Source organism: Xyrauchen texanus, chromosome 22 (assembly GCF_025860055.1).
Source record: "Xyrauchen texanus isolate HMW12.3.18 chromosome 22, RBS_HiC_50CHRs, whole genome shotgun sequence".
In the NCBI taxonomy this organism is placed as follows: domain Eukaryota; kingdom Metazoa; phylum Chordata; class Actinopteri; order Cypriniformes; family Catostomidae; genus Xyrauchen; species Xyrauchen texanus.
Genome location: NC_068297.1, coordinates 29604571 through 29624733, shown reverse-complemented (window position 1 = coordinate 29624733; position 20163 = coordinate 29604571). Strand labels below are relative to the sequence as shown.

The following is a 20163-nucleotide window of genomic DNA, read 5'->3' as shown; positions in this document are numbered from 1 at the left end:
GGGCCACTGGAAGGCGCCTGGCTGGATAGCCGTTACTGGGCAGTATGCTGTCAGAGACAAAGCTTCGGATTTAGACCAATTGACTTTGTATCCTTAGAGCTTAGAAATGGAATTAATAATTCAGTGGAGGCAAGGAATAGATCTAGTAGGTTCGGAGACAAATAATAAAATATCATCTGCGTAAAGCAAAAGCACCACACATCCCACCCCTGGAAAAAATCCAGCCAATAGGAGGCATATACACAATGAACGTGCAGATTAACCAACACACTGTCCCGAAGGAGTGCCACCCCACAAAACAAACTCGAGTCGCCAGGCAGAACCAGCACAAAAAGAAACAAAAAGGTGCCCAGTTTCCTCAGACAGTCAAGTGTATGTTCAGTGAGTCAGGTCCACTAGGCAGCAACATAAAAATCACCAAATGGCTTAGGCACTCCATTGTCTCTATGAAGGACAATGCTTGCTGTGGGCATGTAAATAGTATCTAATCTCAATTTGGCCAGAAACATCAGTGCAAAAGCAAACTTCAGTTGATGTAAGAGTTTCTTGCATTCCTTTAATCGATCACTTTTCTCTCTTGTTGAATTCGCAAAGTCTGGGAAAAAGAAAAAGCTGTGTAAAGATAGCCTTTATTTACTCCTTGCCTAGCATAACACAAGATCATTATCGGCCAGTCTCTCTGAGGACCTCCGAGCTCACTCGATTTCCAGTTTATGGCCTGTTATGTCGAGCAGACTCGGAAAGAGCCCGTCTAGGAATTTTACCATATCTCAGCCTTCCTCATGCTCAGGAATTCAAACAATTCTGACATTGTTCGCAAATTACGATTGTCAAGGTCTTCCAACTTTTCCCAAACGCGTTCCAATTGTACTTTGGTCGCTAGCAGATTAGCAGCTCTCCGATGACTCCAGATAATCGATCAATTTCTCAATGCCACCGATTCTTGTAACCAACCCAGAGAATTTAGTCTTCATCGCAGTGATCGATCAATGTATTACAGCAAGATCCTCCAAGTCTTCCACGACCTTCGCCAGCATTGCAGACATGCAGGACAGCTAATGTTGACTTTCTCCCACCGCACCTTCCAAACTGATTTTCTGGCCTGCAGCCCTGTCTGGCGTATCAGCTTGAGTACGTAAGTGTATTTTAATGTCTCCAGAGCCTGAGGATTTTGAATTCTTTGACATGTTGACTTCATAGGACAGTTATTCAGTTTTAGTAGGGAGTACATTCACTTGCATTGTTTAGAGGCGGCGGCCTGAAATAAAATCCTAAAAGTCTTAAATTCTATTTGATGAAGAAAGAAACTGAGATACATCTTGAATACCCTGAGGGTGAGTAAATTATCAGCAAATTTTCATTTTTGGGTGAACCATTCCTTTAATATTCACAATGGATATCATTTTTATGGCAAGATTCTTTTTTTTCTTCTTTCAGTTTATGAAGTGCAGCAATCAAAATAGGTCTTTTCCAGGTTCACACCTACCTTCTTCACCCACAGAATTTTGCCATGCAAATGTAAATGTGACCATGCCTCGAGGCACTACTTTAAAGGCAAATGAAAAACTAGTAAAGTTGATATAATGCAATTTTGTTTCGATAAAATACATTCCCTATCTTACATTAATAATTTGTTTGAGAATCCTGACCAACCGGACACAGCAATATTGGCTCAACCAATCGCATGATTTTGGGGCGGGTCTATATGTTTAAGCGACCAATGGAAGGCAGAGTTTGGGAAACTTGTTTGAAAACATCAATTATTTTAGATGAGCTTTTTTTCTAGGATAAAAATAGTGTTAAGTTGGAAAGGAAACAGACTGGTATATAAAGTAAATAAAGTGTGTTTTGTCAGTTTGTAAATAATATGTCACATGCTTCATAATTGCCTCTAAAAGATCACACTATTGAGATACAGGACTAGATATTTTAAATACATCACACTCATGTGGATTATGCAATGATTAAAATAAGATCAATAACTGCAATCCATTGTAGTCGAGTGTGACATAACCACTGAAGGAGTAGCAAATTATTTTGTTGGAGACAGAGTAAGCAAATGTTCATAAGAAAATTATATGGAAAATTTGTATTTCGCAATCATAAGTATTATTAAACAGGAAATGGACCTCTACAATCACATTATTGATTTGAATAAGAATGTTGCTTAAATTGCGGTAAGACTGCCCCCTTGCTTGTGTAATATCCACCGCATGCAGAATGAATCAGAAAAGAGCCCAGATCTTAATCTCATTGAGCACGCCTGGGACCTGTTGGATCGGAGGCTGAGGGTTAGGGCCATTCCCCCAGAAATGTCCTGGAACTTGCAAGTGCGAGTGGAAGAGTGGGGTAACATCTCACAGCAAGAACTGGCAAATCTGGTGCAGTCCATGAGGAGGAGATGCACAGCAGAACTTAATGCAGCTGGTGGCCACACCAGATACTGACTGTTACTTTTGTCTGTCCACCCCCCCTCCTTTGTTGAGGGACACATTATTCTATTTCTGTTGGTAACATGTCTGTGAAACCTGTTCAGTTTATGGCTTAGTAGTTGAATCTTTTTATGTTCATACAAATATTTACACATGTTAAATTTGCTGAAAATAAAAGCAGTTGAAAGTGAGAGGATGTTTCTTTTTTGCCGAGTTTATATATATATATGATAATAAATACATTTTAAACAAGCATTACAATTTCAAGATACAGCACAATTGCACTATAATAGAAAACACAAATTGGAGGCCATGCTGCATTTTCTTTTTTTTTTAAATCAAGCATCCCTTTTATTACAGGTCACCTGTTTTACAAAAAATGAAATCTTTATAGTTAATGAAATTAGCAACAGTAGATTTAGTTGATTACAGATAAGCTAAATGCCTCTTTGAATCCATTGCCCAGTGATCACACTTTGCGGTTGCGTTCATCACAGATTCAACCGTCTGTCACCACTGATACCGCATGTCCCATTTCAAAATGGGCCCCTGGGAAACAAATCCTAAACTCAGTATAATTATAATTTCTGAATGTGGGAAAAAAAGATTGATTTGTTTAACAGGAGTCTCTTGGATGTGCCTTTGAGTTTCAAGACATGAGCTGCGAACACAACATAGTGAGTGTCAGTAGACCCTAACAGTAATTTTATCATTAAAACACAAATATTCTCAATGTTCTTTATAGGAAAGGATAAAAACCTCTCTGGTCAAAGAGAACTAACAAAAAGTAGTATTCAAAGTTGTCTGCCTGAAAAAGGGTCAAATGAATTAAACGTCAACGAGTCTAACCGTCTTGGCTATCAGATGCTTTTGCTCTTGTACAAGTCTACTAAATATGAGGAATGCCACGGTAGAGGAGTAGACACAGGTCCGTTTCACTGAGTGTATGTGGTCAAGGTCCAGTCAGTGCCCTTCTAAGTGAACTGGTCACCAGGTTGGAGTGTGTAAGGTTTGGTTCAACTGGAGATCAACACGTTCAGTCTGGAACAAACAGGGCTGGAATCTGATGGTGGGTTATTGTGGTATGTTGATGTGTATGTTGATGTGAAAACTGAAGTTTTCCTCTGTTTAACTAGAGTTTATAATTAGAGTTTAATTTATCCTCATCCTCCTGAAATAAAAAGAGAAAAGACATGTTTTAGTATAAAACAGTAAATAGTCACATTTTCAGCAATTTCTGTAAAGAGCACATGTTGATAGAAAACGCCCTATAAGGCCACTCATTTGCAAATAACAAAGCTTGTACCCTTTCATGTCCCTTGGTAAGCTGTCTGTTGACAGACCGAAGTAGTTCCTGTAGTTCCTGTACTGTCTGATTCAAGCCTGCCTTCATCTTCTCCTTACGGTCAATATCCTCCTAAAAGTCAAAACATTTTACAACATCAGGACATTTTTTGTCAGTTCAACATCAGATCACCATACTTTTTTATTATTATTTATTTATTTTATCCCCTTTTCTTCCCAATTTGGAATGCCCAATTCCCACTACTTAGTTGGTCCTCATGGTGGCATGGTTACCTCAATCTGAGTGGCAGAGGACAAGTCTCAGTTGCCTTCGCTTCTGAGACAGTCAATCCACGCATCTTATCACGTGACTCGTTGTGCATGACGCCGCGGAGACACCCAGCATGTGGAGGCTCATTCTACTCTCCACGAGCCATGCACAACTTGCCACGCACCCATTGAGAGCGAGAACCACTAATCGAGACTACAAGGAGGTTACCCCATGTTACTCTACCCTCGCTAGCAATCGGGCCAATTTGGTTGCTTAGGAGACCTGACTGGAGTCACTCAGCACACCCTGGATTCAAACTCGTGACTGCAGGGTTGGTAGCCAGCATCAATGCTACCCAGGTCCCGCAGATCACCGTTTTCCAACTCTAAGATTAAAGGCCAAAATATACGCAAGTGCTCCTAGGTACAAAAGCTTAATTTCATAAAGCTTGACAAATTTCTACCGGTATATTGATTTAAATGGTATATCACTCCATCTCTACTTAAAAAACAAACAACATTAACTACAAAGCACAGGGGTCTTGAATAAGGGCTTTTAAGTTTCTGCAAGTTCTCACCGTTTGTGTGAGGCTTGTGGTCTCTATCAGGCCAGTCTGGCCTGCTTCTTTAATGATTTCTGCCTGTATCAACTCTAAAGATTGCTGGGCCTGACAAGATCACAGAAGAAAAACGAAATAAACCAATGGAAGACATATGACAGACGTAACTTGACAGCATTTTATGTGGCCATAAAAGTGGCTTAAAATGCTGATAGCTTCTCAGAAAGGTCATTGTGTATCACATTCTTTACCTTGTAGAGGTCTCCAGCCACTGTCTGTCTCTCACTCTCTTCTTTCTCAAGTTTACTCAATGTCTCAGTCAGCTGCGTCTTGAGCTATAACACAAAACCCAATTCAAATACAAATTCACTGGAAAGTATGATGAGCCAATGGGATGAAGTGGGTTTGTAAGATTATTTTATATATTAAATCAAATAAATGCTTGTAATAATTAATTTGATCTTATAAAAATAGTTATGTAATTATTAAATGTGGTTTGTGAAATTTATGATATTCTCAGGGAGTACTAAAAAGTAAATAATTTGTAATATTCAAAAGGCTACGTCAAGACAAGGGCATAGTCAGGAAATTACTTTTGGGTGGGCCTAAAATGGATAGGCCAAGTTTTCACCCAATTGATCCATTTATTTATTTTTTTACCAAATTTTCCTTAACAACAGAGAAGCATTCAAACAGTTCTCATACTTTCAGAAATCCTATGAATGTTTTTAAACTATTTGATAAATAAATATTTGAATTCAAAAGAATAATCTCTAATAGTCTGGGTGGTCCTATGTGGCTATACCACTGCTGAAATGGAAATTCAAATAGTGGCTATTTTACATTTGCTTTACCCTAACATAACCCATCTAGTCTAAATTGATTTTGAACCTTCAAAAATATACAAAACTCTCGATTTGACATTAATTCAGAAAATGAAAGGTTAAATGACAACAGAAAATGCTCAAAGACACTACATTTAAACAAGACATACAAGTCTTTTTACATTTATAATAAAAGAGAATACAAAAATAATTGGCTATATGAGTAAAAGACAAGAGGTGATCAGTTAGAGTGTGTGTGTGTGTGTGTGTGTGTGTGTGTGTGTGTGTGTGTGTGTGTGTGTGCAATAATGCCTGTAGTTCGATGTTGTTAAGCAAAGGTGGCAGTTAGTCAAACTTGTGACCGGAGAGTAAACGTTGCAAGGAGGTATTAGATGACTGATTAAGATCACAGTCTCAGCAAGGTGTATCTGTCATCCCTAATATTTCATAATCGGGGGTTCAAAGTACATTCATGCTCCAGAGAGGGCATCTAATGTGGTACCGAGCTAGTCTTTTCCATGCACTGAAAGAAAATTGGGAACGGACAAAGTCAAGCTCCAAAACCGTGGCCCTTACAACCGATTCACTCTATTCCCAGCCATCTGAAGTCGTATGATAGCTTTGTGTGAGGAACAGTCCCAAAATTAAAGACGTTATTCACTATAAATCTTCCCCTCCACCATAGCTGTTATATCTAATTCAGACTTCCGCATATTTAAACTTGGTGCACTATAATGAGACAACCAAACTAAGTAATAATTGACATCAATCCTGGCACATCGCATCTTAAATTTGAGAGCTGCAATGGAGGTACACGCTCTGTGCATGTTCACACACTCTGCAAATGTGTCCAGCACAAGGAAGTGCTAAGGAGACTGCATTGTCAAGATTTATAGTGAAAAACAAGTAATGTTTCTCTCCCAAAACTAGGGCTGCAACGATTCGTCGACGTTGTCGACAAAAATCGATAATAGAAATAGTCGACAATGAATTTCATTGTCGAAGTTGTCGCCAGACATGTTTTTTTCCGACCAAGGCACCTCTCTTCATTACAATCTCTGCCGAGAGTCGCACATGAGCGTTAGCTTCTCTGCTGAGCGATAACATACAGAAATGGCGGGGTCCAACGCAGCAGCTGCGCGTACCAAAACATCTAAAGTTTGGGAGCATTTTAGCCTGGATACGGCGAATAAAAAGATTACCTGCATGGTTTGCAAAGCAGTCCTTGCGTATCACGGCAGCACCTCGGTGATGCACGAACATTTAAAGAGAAAGCATGTCGGACAGTTGAATGAAACGGAGTTTGACTCGCCTCGGTAAGATTTAAATAACATGGAAGCTAATATGCTGACTTTCCTTAATATGAATAAACTGAACGACATAGCCTGAGCCTCATGTTGATTTTAAACTCGGTCTGTCCACCATGACAGGTTTGTGTCCAGGTAGTATCACACAGTCCATGTTTACAACTTAAATTCAGACGACTCTGAAAGCTTATTTTAAAACCGTTAGATTTCATAATGTTGAGACGAGTTGTAAAGTTCTTTTGCAACAGATTGACCACTGAATGTATCTCACAAAATGCACTTAATATTTTTGTTTACTGTTTTATTGCTGCCAATGTGCCTGCCCCTGGTTTACAGGAAGAAAATGGTTTACTTGATTTTACTTTATTTTTCCTTATAAAAAAAATGTGCCTGTCCTTTATAAAAATGATAGAGTTTCTTTATGCATTATTTATGTCTATACTGACCTAGCACTGTGCCTAATTGGTTTTAGACAGGGCATTTTTATTTACTTTTAGTATGAATCGGCCTATCAGCAGCAAAGTTCAATAAAATATGCATTTTTCATTGAAGTACCCCCTTCTTTCTTGTGTTTACTATCATTTTCCACAGAATTAAAGCAATCTCATGCTAAATTTTAAATTTTTTTAATAATTATTCGATTAGTCGACTAATCGTTTCAATAGTCGGTGACTAGTCGACTATTAAAATAGTCGTTAGTTGCAGCCCTACCCAAAACCATCATATTAGTACAGATATGGATTAAACCAATGGAGTCATTTGGATTACGTTTGCGATGTCTTTGTCCTTTTTGGAGCCTGAAAGTGTCCAACCCCACTGACTTGCAATGTAGAGACAAACAGACATCATATATCCATCAAATATTTGTTTTTGTTCCACAAAGACAGAAAGTCAGTAAATTCTGAGTGAACTATTCCTTCAAAAATCCTAATTTACAGATGAATAAAAGCTTACAAATTAGAGATAACAGATAGCTATACCTTGCCATAAAGCACCAGCCCCATTGAAGTAAGTGCCCATGTGACAGCTCAAGAGTGGAGAAGGGAAAGCTACTTCAGTTTAAACAGGGGGGCGTCTTACCAAATTCAGCTCCTCATTCTGCCTGACGGCCTCTGTGTATGAGCCGTCGAGTTTGCTTTGCAACTCAGTCAAAAGATCTTTGAGCTGAAATGAAGTTTGAGATGTTTAAGGAACGTGTGGGTCTGAGAGAATGGGAGGTTCAGGTGGACCATGTTTGGATTTAATGTGAGAAACTAGGGTCTTCCTATCATTGGTCATTACAACATGTTTAGATGCGTTTACGACTTAATGAGGGGTTCTAATGGACATTGAATGGTTGTGAACATGCTACAGGTCTGCCCAGCATGCTAGTAAAATACTTGTTGCACACATGGGTTTATGTAATTTATGCAAGTAGGACATATTTCTGGATCAACAACATATGTTGTACCTTCCTGTCAACTAATCATCGAGTCTACTCAGATTTTAGGGGGTCAAGTAAGAATCAGATCAGAACGCTGGTCCATTGTTCATTCATCTGTTACTGTGGCAGTTAGAAACCATTAGTACTCAAGGGGGTGGTAGAGTTACCTTCAAAAGATTGTGCTTGATGTACAGTATTTTATTCAGGTATTTGTTCTGAATGGTGCAATTGAACCCTGTAATTTAATGTTTGTCAGTATCTGCATGCTAACTATCTAAGGTGAAATCTTTATCATGAAAAGATAAAGCCTTTTATACGTTTTTACATACGACCAATTGTTGAACGAGTCTGAGTATTATGCAATGTGGATGGTTATTAAAGGGCATAAAATTCAAATAAAGATCTACAAAGATCTCCTGATTTATTAGAGTATTGTGTTGAGCATGTTGCATACATACAGTACATCCGGAAAGTATTCACAGCGCTTCACTTTTTCCACATTTTGTTATGTTACAGCCTTATTCCAAAATGGATCAAATTCATTATTTCCCTCAAAATTCTACAAACAATACCCCATAATGACAATGTGAAAGAATTTTGTTTGAAATCTTTGCAAATTTATAAAAAATAAAAAAACAAAAGAAAATCACATGTACATAAGTACTCACATCCTTTGCTCAATACTTTGGTGAAGCTCCTTTGGCATCAATTACAGCCTCAAGTCTTTTTGTTAATGATGCTACAAGCTTGGCACACCTATTTTTGGGCAGTTTCTCCCATTCTTCTTTGCAGGATCTCTCAAGTTCCATCTGATTGGTTGGGGAGTGTCAGTGCACAGCCATTTTCAGATCTCTCCAGAGATGTTCAATCGGGTTCAAGTCTGGGCTCTGGCTGGGCCACTCAAGGACATTCACAGAGTTGTCCCGTAGCCACTCCTTTGTTACATGGCTGTGTGCTTGGGGTTGTTGTCCTGTTAGAAAATGAACCTTTGCCACAGTCTGACGTCCAGAGCGCTCTGGAGCAGGTTTTCATCAAGGATGTCTCTACATTGCTGCATTCATCTTTCCCTCGATCCTGACTAGTCTCCCAGTTCCTGCCACTGAAAAACATCCCCACAGCATGATGCTGCCACCACCATGCTTCACTGTAGGGATGGTATTGGCCAGGTGATGAGCAGTGCTTGGTTTCCTCCAGACATGATGCTTGCCATTCAGGCCAAAGAGTTCAATCTTTGTTTCATCAGACTAGAGAATTTTGTTTCTCATGGTCTGAGTCCTTCAGGTGCCTTTTGGCAAACTCCCGACGGGCTGTCATGTGCCTTTTATTGAGGAGTGGCTTCTGTCTGGCCACTCTGCCATACAGGCCTGATTGGTGGAGTGCTGCAGAGATGGTTGTTCTTCTGGAAGGTTCTCCACTCTCCACAGAGAAACACTGGAGCTCTGTCAGAGTGACCATTGGGTTCTTGTTCACCTCCCTGACTAAGGCCCTTCGCCCCCCGATCTCTCAGTTTGACCAGCCCTAGGAAGAGTCCTGGTGGTTCCAAACTTTTCCATTTACGGATGGAGGCCACTGTGCTCATTGGGACCTTCATTGCTGCAGACATTTTTCTGTACCCTTCCCCAGATCAGTGCCTCGCTACAATCCTGTCTCGGAGGTCTGACATGCACTGTTAACTGTGGGACCTTATATAGACAAGTGTGTGCCTTTCCAAATCATGTCCAATCTGAATTTATCACAGGTGGACTCCAATCAAGTTGTAGAAACATCTCAAGGATGATCAGTGGAAACAGGATGTACCTGAACTCAATTTTGAGTGTCATGGCAAAGGATGTGAATACTTACGTACATGTGATTTTTTCATGTATTATTTTTTTATAAATTTGCAAAGATTTCAAACAAACTTCTTTTACGTTGTCATTATGGGGTATTGTTTGTAGAATTTTTAGGAAAATAATGAATTTAATAAATTTTGGAAAAAGGCTGTAACATAACAAAATGTGGAAAAAGTGAAGCGCTGTTAATACTTTTCGGATGCACTGTACACCGTTCCTTTATCACGGAACATCACAGAGCTGCAAGAGTTTGGACTGAGGACCGAGCATTTAAAGTTGATGCCAAATTCCTACAGCACAAAGTGAAGTGGTTTGCTGCTAAAATCAAACAATATATTAGCCATTTACAAACTACACAACCACAAGCAACAAACTAAAACATAAAAGACCAAGGGACAGAAGTATAAACCAGAGATCCAGGCATGCAAAGTTGTGTGTTGCCATCAGGAATTTTTGCACTTACCTCTCTGACTTCAGACACGTAGGTGGCGCTCTCATGCTCTGCTCTCTCCAGTTCAGCCTCAAGGTGCTGTTTGTCTCTCCTTAGCTACAACATATACATTGCACAGCAGGATTCAAAGGCATATTCATCGGCTCAGAGCTTATTGTTTTTCAAATTTATGCTGTAGATTACATCACTTTGATCTACTGAGTTGTTAATTGTCAGGCACAAGTTTAAATGAAACTCACACTCTCCAGATCTCCATCTGAACAGAGTCGGTCCACTTCCTGTTCCAGTACAATTACCCTATGAGTCATCTAAAGAGGACAGGATCAACATTTTATTTCACAATATAACTAACCAGGTTACACTGTAAAATGCATTACAATGCATTAAACTGACAATGAAAATCCACTGCATCAATTTCAGATGCATTGGATCGGACAGTTATTGCATGTTCATTTCCTATAGAATGGAAAAAGAGGCTGCACTATGCATATATTGTTTATTTTGCACAGACGCGTTTCGGCGTGTGCCTTCTTCAGTGTGCGAAATGTTCATTTCCTATCCATATAACTATTCCTATACTATTTTCAGTTGTTTAAATCCTCCACTTCAGTGTACATTGCCCTGCAAGTTACATAGTGGCCTTAAAAATCTATTTGTAAATGTATTAATATAATTGCATTAGATATCCAAACATTGAACATAATATCAAACCAAATAGCATTTATTTTAAAGATAGATAGCACAATCACGCTTTAAGAAAATCCTTTAACAGAAAGAAGTTTAAGTTTTGAATGATAAAACAAAATAAATGTTCACAATAAAAAAGTAATGATGGAAACTGACTTCATGTGAATGTAAATTAGGAATATATCAGTCCAAAAATAATCAAAATAAAGCAAATCGAATCATGATAAAATTTCCAGACCAAAGAGGCATAGCATCATTTAAAAAAGAACCATAATGGAATCAAATCACAGTTAAAAGCAAATACGGCAGTCAATCGAATTATTGTATTCCCGAATGAATAACATGATATGCTGATTAATCAATCCAATTAATCACATATCAAAATTAGCAAAGAAAGACCCCCAAATAAAAATAATTATATATAAAATGAATACATTTAAAAAATAATAATCATATTTAAAGCTGAAGTGTGTAATTTGTGTACCACTAACCACCAAAATGGAATTGCAAAAATAAACAGTTTTAAAACAGCTTTCTGAACATGCGGTCAATCAAACAAATAGATTGTCCCGCCCCCAACTCACACCACTGGTCGAGCCAATGTTGTTGTGTCTCAAAAACAAACAGTTGTTTTTTTTTAGTGCCACAGAGACACAGTTTTAGGAGCATGTGAATTTGATTGTGCAAGAATGAGTCTTCATCTCGAGCTGTCTGCAGTCTGTAATGTGCATTGTGGTTTGTTGCCTCTAAAGCGGCGCGTCTTTACAGCTATGTTTGCGCTTACTGCCCCTTGCTGAAATTACCAAGGTGGTAATTCAAGCTTGAATTGCTCTGATGGTTTTCCTTATTATTTTTTATATATTTATTTGCACTCAATTAAAATGAAAAACTGATGCAGTGCATTTTCTTCTCGAACCTCTTTAAGATCAGCCTGTGACTGCTCCAACTTCTCCCTCCAGCGTGTCTCCTCCTGCTCAACACTGCTCTGCAGCCGCTGAAGTATCCCTTCCTGTAAACACAACAACAACAAAACCCTTAACACCAGCAAAATACAACCCTCAGCCCACTCACGGTTTGAATTTACCAATAGAACTCCACACTATGCCGCTAACATTGTCAGGGGATCATGCAACTCACAGTCTCTGCTAGCACTTTCTTGTACGTCTCACAATCTTTTTGTAGAACTTTATGGGCCTCTTCAGCTTTCTTTAACTTCTCCACTAAAACCTGTTGAAAAAACTAAAATGTAAGTCTTCAATTGTTTAACAAGTGCTTGAAAAAATTAGCATGACCACATACAAAGCAAAAAATGTATACAAACATTTTTGATTGGTGCATGTGCGGGAGTTGACTGTACTAAACAGGATCACAAAGCAGTTATTGCGCACATGTGCAATATGTCCATATAAGCTTACGGACAATAGAGTACACTTTAAAGGCTAGAACATTCGGTGGTGCGCGAGACATGGAAAACGAAGTATATCCTAGCCTAAAGACAATACAAAGTAATGTTTATTTTGTGGAAGATTAACAACTTGTCTTAATCAGATATAGCACGATAAAGTGACAAGCAGTAAAAGCCTTCTCTTCTACATGTGTGAGAATTTGTCCCATCCAAATGCAACCGGGACAAGCAACAGGACAATTTGATGGCTTAGTTTGTATTTCTGCCGGGTTACGCTGTGTAGCCCAGCCCATTCTGAAATCAATGTGGTCCAAAGTTCTGCTTGTCATAACTGTACATTAAACATCAAAAATGTTCTGTTTGGTTGTTATCGCACAGCACACTGAATTTTGTATTTTGTATTTTTTTATTTGTTTAGCTTCATTGAATTGCGAACATAAGTTCCACGCAATGAAAATGAGCTTCCTTGATCTGTTATTAAAATGAAGGCTCTACTCAAATACTTTGTGTAGCGAAAACCTAAATGACTTGAGTATACCTAATTTAAATCAATCTGTTCAAATAACTATTGAACTTGCAGGCTTGTTGGTAGCCAAGCAACAATCACATTAGCATATTAAATATATATATTTTTGTACTGTATGACAATGATCGCATACAGTGTGTACAAACAAATTAAATTGTCGCTGAAAACGTGAGACTGGTGTCTCTGCAGAACAAAAGTGGGGGCTTTCCAATCAATGGTTGTTTTCCAATAGGGATGTGCATTTTTCAGCCACTTTACTTGATTTGCCTACTGCATAGAGATTCCCTAATTTCAATGCATAGTTGAAAAATGTCCACTGATTACTAATGCCATTGGATGATTGAAAAATGCCCTTCCTGGTTTGGAAACATCCACTGATTACTACATAGGGATTCCCTGATGTCACTGGATGATTGAAAAACACCCATCACGGTTTGGAAATGCCCACTGATTGAGAAACTGCCATTTTTGTTCCACAGAGACCTATACTTCAAAAACCTGCAACATTTAATCTTTACCTGGGCATCTCCAGTCCCTGATGCAGGGGCAGAGGTCATCTCTGTAGCAACAGCATATTCTCCAGCTGAACACTCTCTTATGGATGTCTCAAACTTCTGCAGCCACTGCTGGTGGTTCTGAATTACAATGTTCAAGTGTACATTGGAGGAAATATCAAATATACTGTAATGCATATTTTCATACAAATAAGAATTAAGTGTTCTGTAAGGTCAAGTAGATTGTGTCAAGGTTGTGTCAAGTGTGTCATGAAGTGGTAGAGCACCTGGTCAGTGGGCACTGGCACATGGGGTAGGAGTCTGTGCAGCAGCGCTCGACATTCAGCCTCAGCAGACTGCAGCGCCATCTGATGCTCCTGTGGAAAAGAAAACTATATTCATGTGCCATCAATCAAACTGCTTAAAACCTGCTTTACCTGCACATATTTCAGTGAACAAACACTCCATGAACCACACCATTACAGCAGTGCTCAGATCCATTAATAGCAAGTGGTGCTCCCAAAAAGTGACAGATTCACCTAAAGAAACTGTGCTTTTAAATCACAATTAATCACTACACTAAGCAATTTAATGAAGGTTCCTTTCACACAGACAAATGCCAGTTAGTACCGCATTGTCCTGGATAACATCAAACACCAATCCCAGATAAAGTGAGCTTATATTCGATTTCTGTGGTTGGATGAATTATTGTCTTTCATGTGAATAGATCCAAAGGAACGCACCGTTTCTATTTAAAATATTGTTCAATTTGAATATTTGTGGTGGAATCTGAGCTTGGTCTGTATAGAGGATCACACAATGATTGAGCTCAACATGATCAGAGATGATTTTGGTTCATTATAATCATCTTATTGCCTTAGGGGTAATTTTGACCTGTATGGGAAGAACTAGTTGTAACTTTCATCTTCTGAATTTTTTATGTTTTTTTCCTCCCTTTTTCTCCCAATTTTAAGTGGACATGTAGTGATTCACCTCAATCCGGGTGGCAGAGGACGAATCCCAGCTGCCTCCGCGTCAGAGACTGTCAAACCGCGCATCTTATCACGTGGCTTGTTGAGCGCGTTGCCACAGAGACATAGTGTGTGTGGAGGCTCCACGTGGCATCCATGCTCAACTCACCATGCGCCCCACTGAGAACGAACCACATTATAGCGACCATGAGGAGGTTACCCCATGTGACTCTACCCTCCCTAGCAACTGGGTTAATTTGTTTGCTTAGGTGACCTGGCTGGAGTCACTCAGCACACCCTTCCTGAACCCCTGTAACACTGCGACACATTTTTTGACATTAGTGAGAAGGAATGGACTTGTTGCAATGGATGTGCAAAGTGGGACCATTTTGGCTGTTGGAAAAGGCAATCGAGATTCTTTTGTGAAATAGTCATGTACTAAATTGTAACACTGTTCATTTTCCACAAGAAAATGTATACATTTTTTTTAATAAAATTAAAAAAATTTATGTTCACGATAAAAAAGTACACACTTACACACTTTATTTCTAAAGTGATAGAAATAAATGTCAATTGGCCAATGATTGCCAAGTTTTAAAATATATAAATGATTATTCCATTAATATTCAAAATATAATTTTTTTTTACATAACATTATACACTTTTGAAGGGGGGGTGGGTCTTTCGTGTCACTATACACCAATCAATTTATGCATTTTGAATGGTTTTCAATATAGGTCAAAAATGACCAGAAGGACAAAAGGAAGGTGCAGATTCTTAAGACAACAGGAGGGTAAAACTTGATTAAAATGTATTTTAGGGAGTTAAATGAGAACCAACACTCGAAGGCTCTGACCATTGCAAGCACTTGACTAAACAGGTCTAATTTTTCACCATCACACTATCTTTTCAAAGCACCCCATTCCCATAAACACATACCAATGACAAGGACACTCAATGTAAATACCAGCACTGCATCAGATTAATCAGTATAAAACAGGTCCCTGGCCAATCTTCGTACTTTTGAGGGTATGCAGTCAAAGCTTTATATGGCTATTAGTTTTTGAGAACTCAAGAGATGGTTTATGTGAGAAATATGAAATTGTACATGCTGTTCTGCTGTGTGTGTGCTTCTGACCTTCCATGTGTGTTCACTTGACCCCAGATGCAGGCTGCAGTGAGCACGATAGTGAGTCAATATATTTAGCAACTGCTGACCGTTTTTCTTTTCCTCTTTATCATGTTCCGCATACTTATTCCTGTGATCTGCTTAAGGTCACACCCGTCCACAAAGTCAACCGTAACGTAATCACGGCTGGAACATCTGTATATGGCCTCTACACCCATTTTTCCCCTTGTTACCGCTCTCCCATTGGCTGCTTATTGTCTCATGAACATATAAATGACATGCTTGCTCTAATAAACATTGAATAGATTGAATACAGACCGAGTGTGTGTGGGTCATTCTTTCTATTTCCTTCACAATGTCTACAGAGACTCAGACTCACGACTGCACCTCACCGGGCACGAACATAGACATACGGGACCGGGGGGAATTGGAGATTGCGACCAGATCCAAAATATTCCTAACATTTTATATTTTGAGATGCTCTTAAAATGCCAAAAAAACGTCAATAATCAAATACACAAACTGCAGTAAAATATTTCTACATCAGCATTTGATGTTCCAGGGAAACATGGACATATTGAACAATCCAGTTAGTACGTTTAAAAGTGAAATTACTATAGCACTATATACAGTAAACTCCAAATAAAGAGTAATCCATTTTTATGTTGGCTTTAAAATGCCAACCAACAAAACAGTTCCATATTTCACCTACTGAATGGATTTAGAGAGAAGTATGAGAGAACAGAACATAGCAATGTGGCAAATATTGAGTTAATACAGCAGGCGCGCAGCCTGGATTCACACTGTTGGAGACAGCTGAGAGCAGATGTATTCACAAACAGACTGTACGATATGTAGTATAACATATGATGTAAGCAGGGTTACATAAAGCCTCAGGACTGTTTATAGAGCCACTGGTTACTCAATGCTGTAAGTGTAAGAGGCAGAGGTCTCATGCCCATTCAGAGTTTTGAGCCAAGAGGATTTTGATTGGATTATTTGAATTTCCAAAAACCTACATGTACCTTCAATAATTAATTTAAAAGATTATTGCACATAGAAAAGAATGTCTGTGGTGGAAATCTTCATTCACAAGTCTACATTTTGTCAGTCCAAATCCAATTAAGCTTGGTGCACCTTCAAAAATAAATAGGTGCATGACACCAAAATATGGTAAAAGGTAAACTCAAATGCCTTGCTACATTTAGCAAGGCATTTGATGGCCAACCCTGTGGAAGGAGAAAACACACTTATATGAGCAGGAGTTTCTGATTACTGACAGGTCTTTACATCAGGCAAGAAACTAGGTGATGGTGAAAAAGGAAAGACAGTAGGGATGCAACACGACTAATAACAAAAATAACACCCTGTAAAATTACGTGTGTTTAGGGTGATTATGACTGGTGGATTTGCTCACTTTCTTCCCAAAAACACAAACTATCAAATTCAGCCAAGATTTAGACAAATTCAAAAGTACAATTGCCATACATTAAGTTTGATGCTTCATGCTTTTTGGCATTGAGTATAGCGCATTAGTAACAAGCAGCTAAACAGTTGAGTTATGAAATGAGTCTCCAGCTGTTCAAGAGGAAGTTAAGGGGAATGAAGAGAACTGCCCTGATCAATAAATGTCAGAGGCTTATTGGAGATGCTTTGATTCGACTCAAGAGTAAAATAGTTTGGGAGTTGTGGTGCGAACCTTGGCGCTCTTGGTGAGTTTTCCCTGCAGTATGGCCTCAGTGGCTGACAGCGCCTCCATAGCGCTCCAGTTTTTCTCCCGTAGCTCCTAGTCAGTTTCAGAGAAACACCACCCTCAGTTCAGCCTACAGTCTTGCCAAACATGAACGATTTTGCCATTTACTAAATCAACAGACCAAGGCCCAACCAACACACTTCAATTCATCAAACCTGAACATTCCATATTTGAACATCAACATCTAAGATTCACAAAAATTTCCCAAACACTAAAAGCAACAAAAATATTACAATTCCCTAATAATGACCAGAATGGTCCTTTTTTTTTTTTAATTACAAGAACAAAATGGGGAAATGAAAAATGTACAAAGAATGTTCAATGATAAGCTAAAAACAGTGAAAAAAACTCAGCATATTGAAAGGTGATGTTGATAATAATAATTACATAAAAATGAAATATATCCTGATTGTGTGCAGAGTTGCACCTAGAGCAACAAAAATCCCTAAACTGCCTTCCCAATTTATAGCCGTGGCCAAAAGCATTGGCAGTGACGCAAAGTTTTCTGCTTCAGTTGTTGTGGTGTTGATTCACATTGTTTCTAGATTATTGTGCAGAGTGATCAGATGCATTTTAAATAATTGCAAAAAGCTTCATTGGCCAAAATAGTTTTTACTTATATCACAAAATCCCAAATGTCACTGTTTTTTGGCCCTGGCACAAAATGAAAAGCTAACATCATTTCACTAATCATATCAGCAGCACCTGGGAAAGTGTGAACGAGCACTAGTCAGGTGAAATCACACTATCATTCTGATTGGATTATAAGAGCAGACTGATTGTTGCTATAAAAGGAGGGAAGAAATGCTTCCAATCATTGTGTTCTTGTTAGCAATGGTTACCTCTAAAGAAAGACGTGCAGCCATCATCGGTTTGCATTAAAATGGCCTCACATGCAAGGCAATTGCTGCAAAGAATATTGCACCTGAAAGAACCATTTACCGGATCATCAAGAACTTCAAGGAGAGAGGCTTCAGTGCGTCCCAGAGTGTCCAGCATGCGCCAGGACGAGTCAGCTATGGAGTCGTGTCACCACCAGCGTAGAGCTTGCTCAATATTGGGAGCAGGTTGGTGTGAGTGCATCTGCACGCACAGTGGGGCGAAGACTTTTGGACAATGGCCTGGTGTCAAGAAGGGCAGCAAAGAAGCCACTTCTCTCCAAGAAAACATCAAGGACAGACTGAAATTCTGCAAGAAGTACAAGGATTGGACAAAAGTTATTTTCTCTGATGAAGCCCCCTTCCGACTGTTTGGGATTTCTGGAAAATCGATAGTCCAAAGAAGAAAAGGTGAACTTTACAATGAGTCCTGTGTCGTGCCAACAGTGAAGCATCATGAGACCATCCATGTGTGGGGTTGCTTTTCATACAAGGAGTGGGCTCCCTCACAATTCTGCCCAAAAACACTGCCACGAATAAAGAATGGTATAAAAATGTCCTGCAAGAGCAACTTCTCCCAATGATCCAGGAGCAAATTGGTGATGATTCGTGCATTTTCCAGCATGATGGATCACCATGTCACAAGGCAAGAGTGATAATGAAGTGGCTTGGAGATCATTAAATCGAAATTTTGGATCCATGGCCAGGCAACTCCCCGTATCTTAATCCCATAGCTAACATGTGGTCGATCCTCAAAAGGCGAGTGGACCAGCAGAAGCCCACAAATTGTGATCAACTCTGAGCAGTAATAAGGCAAGAATGGATCGCCATCAGTCAGGATTTGGCCCAGAAGCTGATACCTAGCATGCCAGAGTGAATTGCACTGCGAATTATGAAGAACAAGGGTCAACACTGTAAACATTGACTCTTTGCATATATTGAATGTTTTTACCAATAAAAGCCTTTAAAACTCATGAAATGCTTATTGTGTTCCAGTATACCATAGAAACATGTGAAAAAATTATCTACAAATACTGAAGCAGCAAACTTTGCAAATCACAAAATTAGTGTCACTGCCAATACTTTTGACCATGGTTGTACATAGTAATAAGCCAGCTTTAGTTTGCAATTCCTTTTAGTGACACTAGTGATGCACAAATTACACACTTTAACTCTAAAGAGGAAAAACATGACTTGGTGCACATTTAACACAACTTTACTTGAACACTTATTATGCACAAACTGGCACATCATTTATTTACAGGGCATAATAATCACTGATAGGGTTCAAAACACCCTACGGTATTTTAGGGTATGCGTATCTCAAAGCTTCAAGATGTTCCAACCCACATCTTTTGGTCAAAACTGAAATGTAAAGCTGTCATTCAAATTAAAGTCACCTGCTTACACGCTCATTTGCATGTCCATTAGAGCATATCAAGACAAAGCTCAAGCTCTAGCTCTTTTTAACAGGAAGAGAGCTGAACCAAACTACACTTACATTGTTCTTCTTGCGATGAAGCTCTACCGATTCCCTCAACTCAATCAGCTCTGCCTGACGTTCAGATAGACGCTTGTCCTTCTCCGCAAGTCTGAGGATGGACAAAGAGCAGCATATGTATGCATGTTATATCAGTATGATAAAACCTTTGTTAAACTTGTTTGAGGTCCCAGCTATACTGGAACATGTTTGAGATTGTCAGCTAGAAGAAGGATTGTATTGTAATGACAAGAACATGATACTTACGCTGTCAATAATTCTTGGCTGGGTGCTGCTGAAACAGTTTGCTTTGGGAAAAAAAAGGGGAACAAAAACAATATTACCAAGTGCAGAGAATATTGCATCATGCAAACAGATTTAGCTAGAGTACATCTGTTTTACATTAATAGGTTGCAGAAGTTTTAAGAGTCTGATCTGAATTCGTCAGCACTCTCAC

General features: G+C 39.0%; 1 protein-coding gene across 5 annotated transcripts in view; it reads right to left on the bottom strand.

The window, feature by feature from the left end:
- Window positions 1-2631: 2631 nt before the first annotated feature.
- The window catches only part of LOC127662180 (kinectin-like), a 51459-nt gene continuing 33927 nt past the window's right edge, over window positions 2632-20163 (bottom strand). For 2 of the 5 annotated variants that reach the window (XM_052153262.1, XM_052153261.1), the window contains exons 23-36: window positions 19974-20014; window positions 19728-19818; window positions 17295-17381; window positions 13783-13872; window positions 13520-13636; window positions 12208-12297; window positions 11987-12079; window positions 10623-10691; window positions 10396-10479; window positions 7758-7841; window positions 4798-4881; window positions 4565-4654; window positions 3739-3849; window positions 2632-3603 (exon numbers count right to left, since the gene is read on the bottom strand). In XM_052153262.1, coding sequence (XP_052009222.1) covers window positions 3565-3603; window positions 3739-3849; window positions 4565-4654; window positions 4798-4881; window positions 7758-7841; window positions 10396-10479; window positions 10623-10691; window positions 11987-12079; window positions 12208-12297; window positions 13520-13636; window positions 13783-13872; window positions 17295-17381; window positions 19728-19818; window positions 19974-20014 — 1170 coding nt within the window. In that variant the 3' untranslated portion in view covers window positions 2632-3564. Of the gene's footprint in view, window positions 3604-3738; window positions 3850-4564; window positions 4655-4797; window positions 4882-7757; window positions 7842-10395; window positions 10480-10622; window positions 10692-11986; window positions 12080-12207; window positions 12298-13519; window positions 13637-13782; window positions 13888-17294; window positions 17382-19727; window positions 19819-19973; window positions 20015-20163 lie in introns of all 5 variants that reach the window. The other 3 variants (XM_052153263.1, XM_052153264.1, XM_052153266.1) reach the window with 3 other exon arrangements.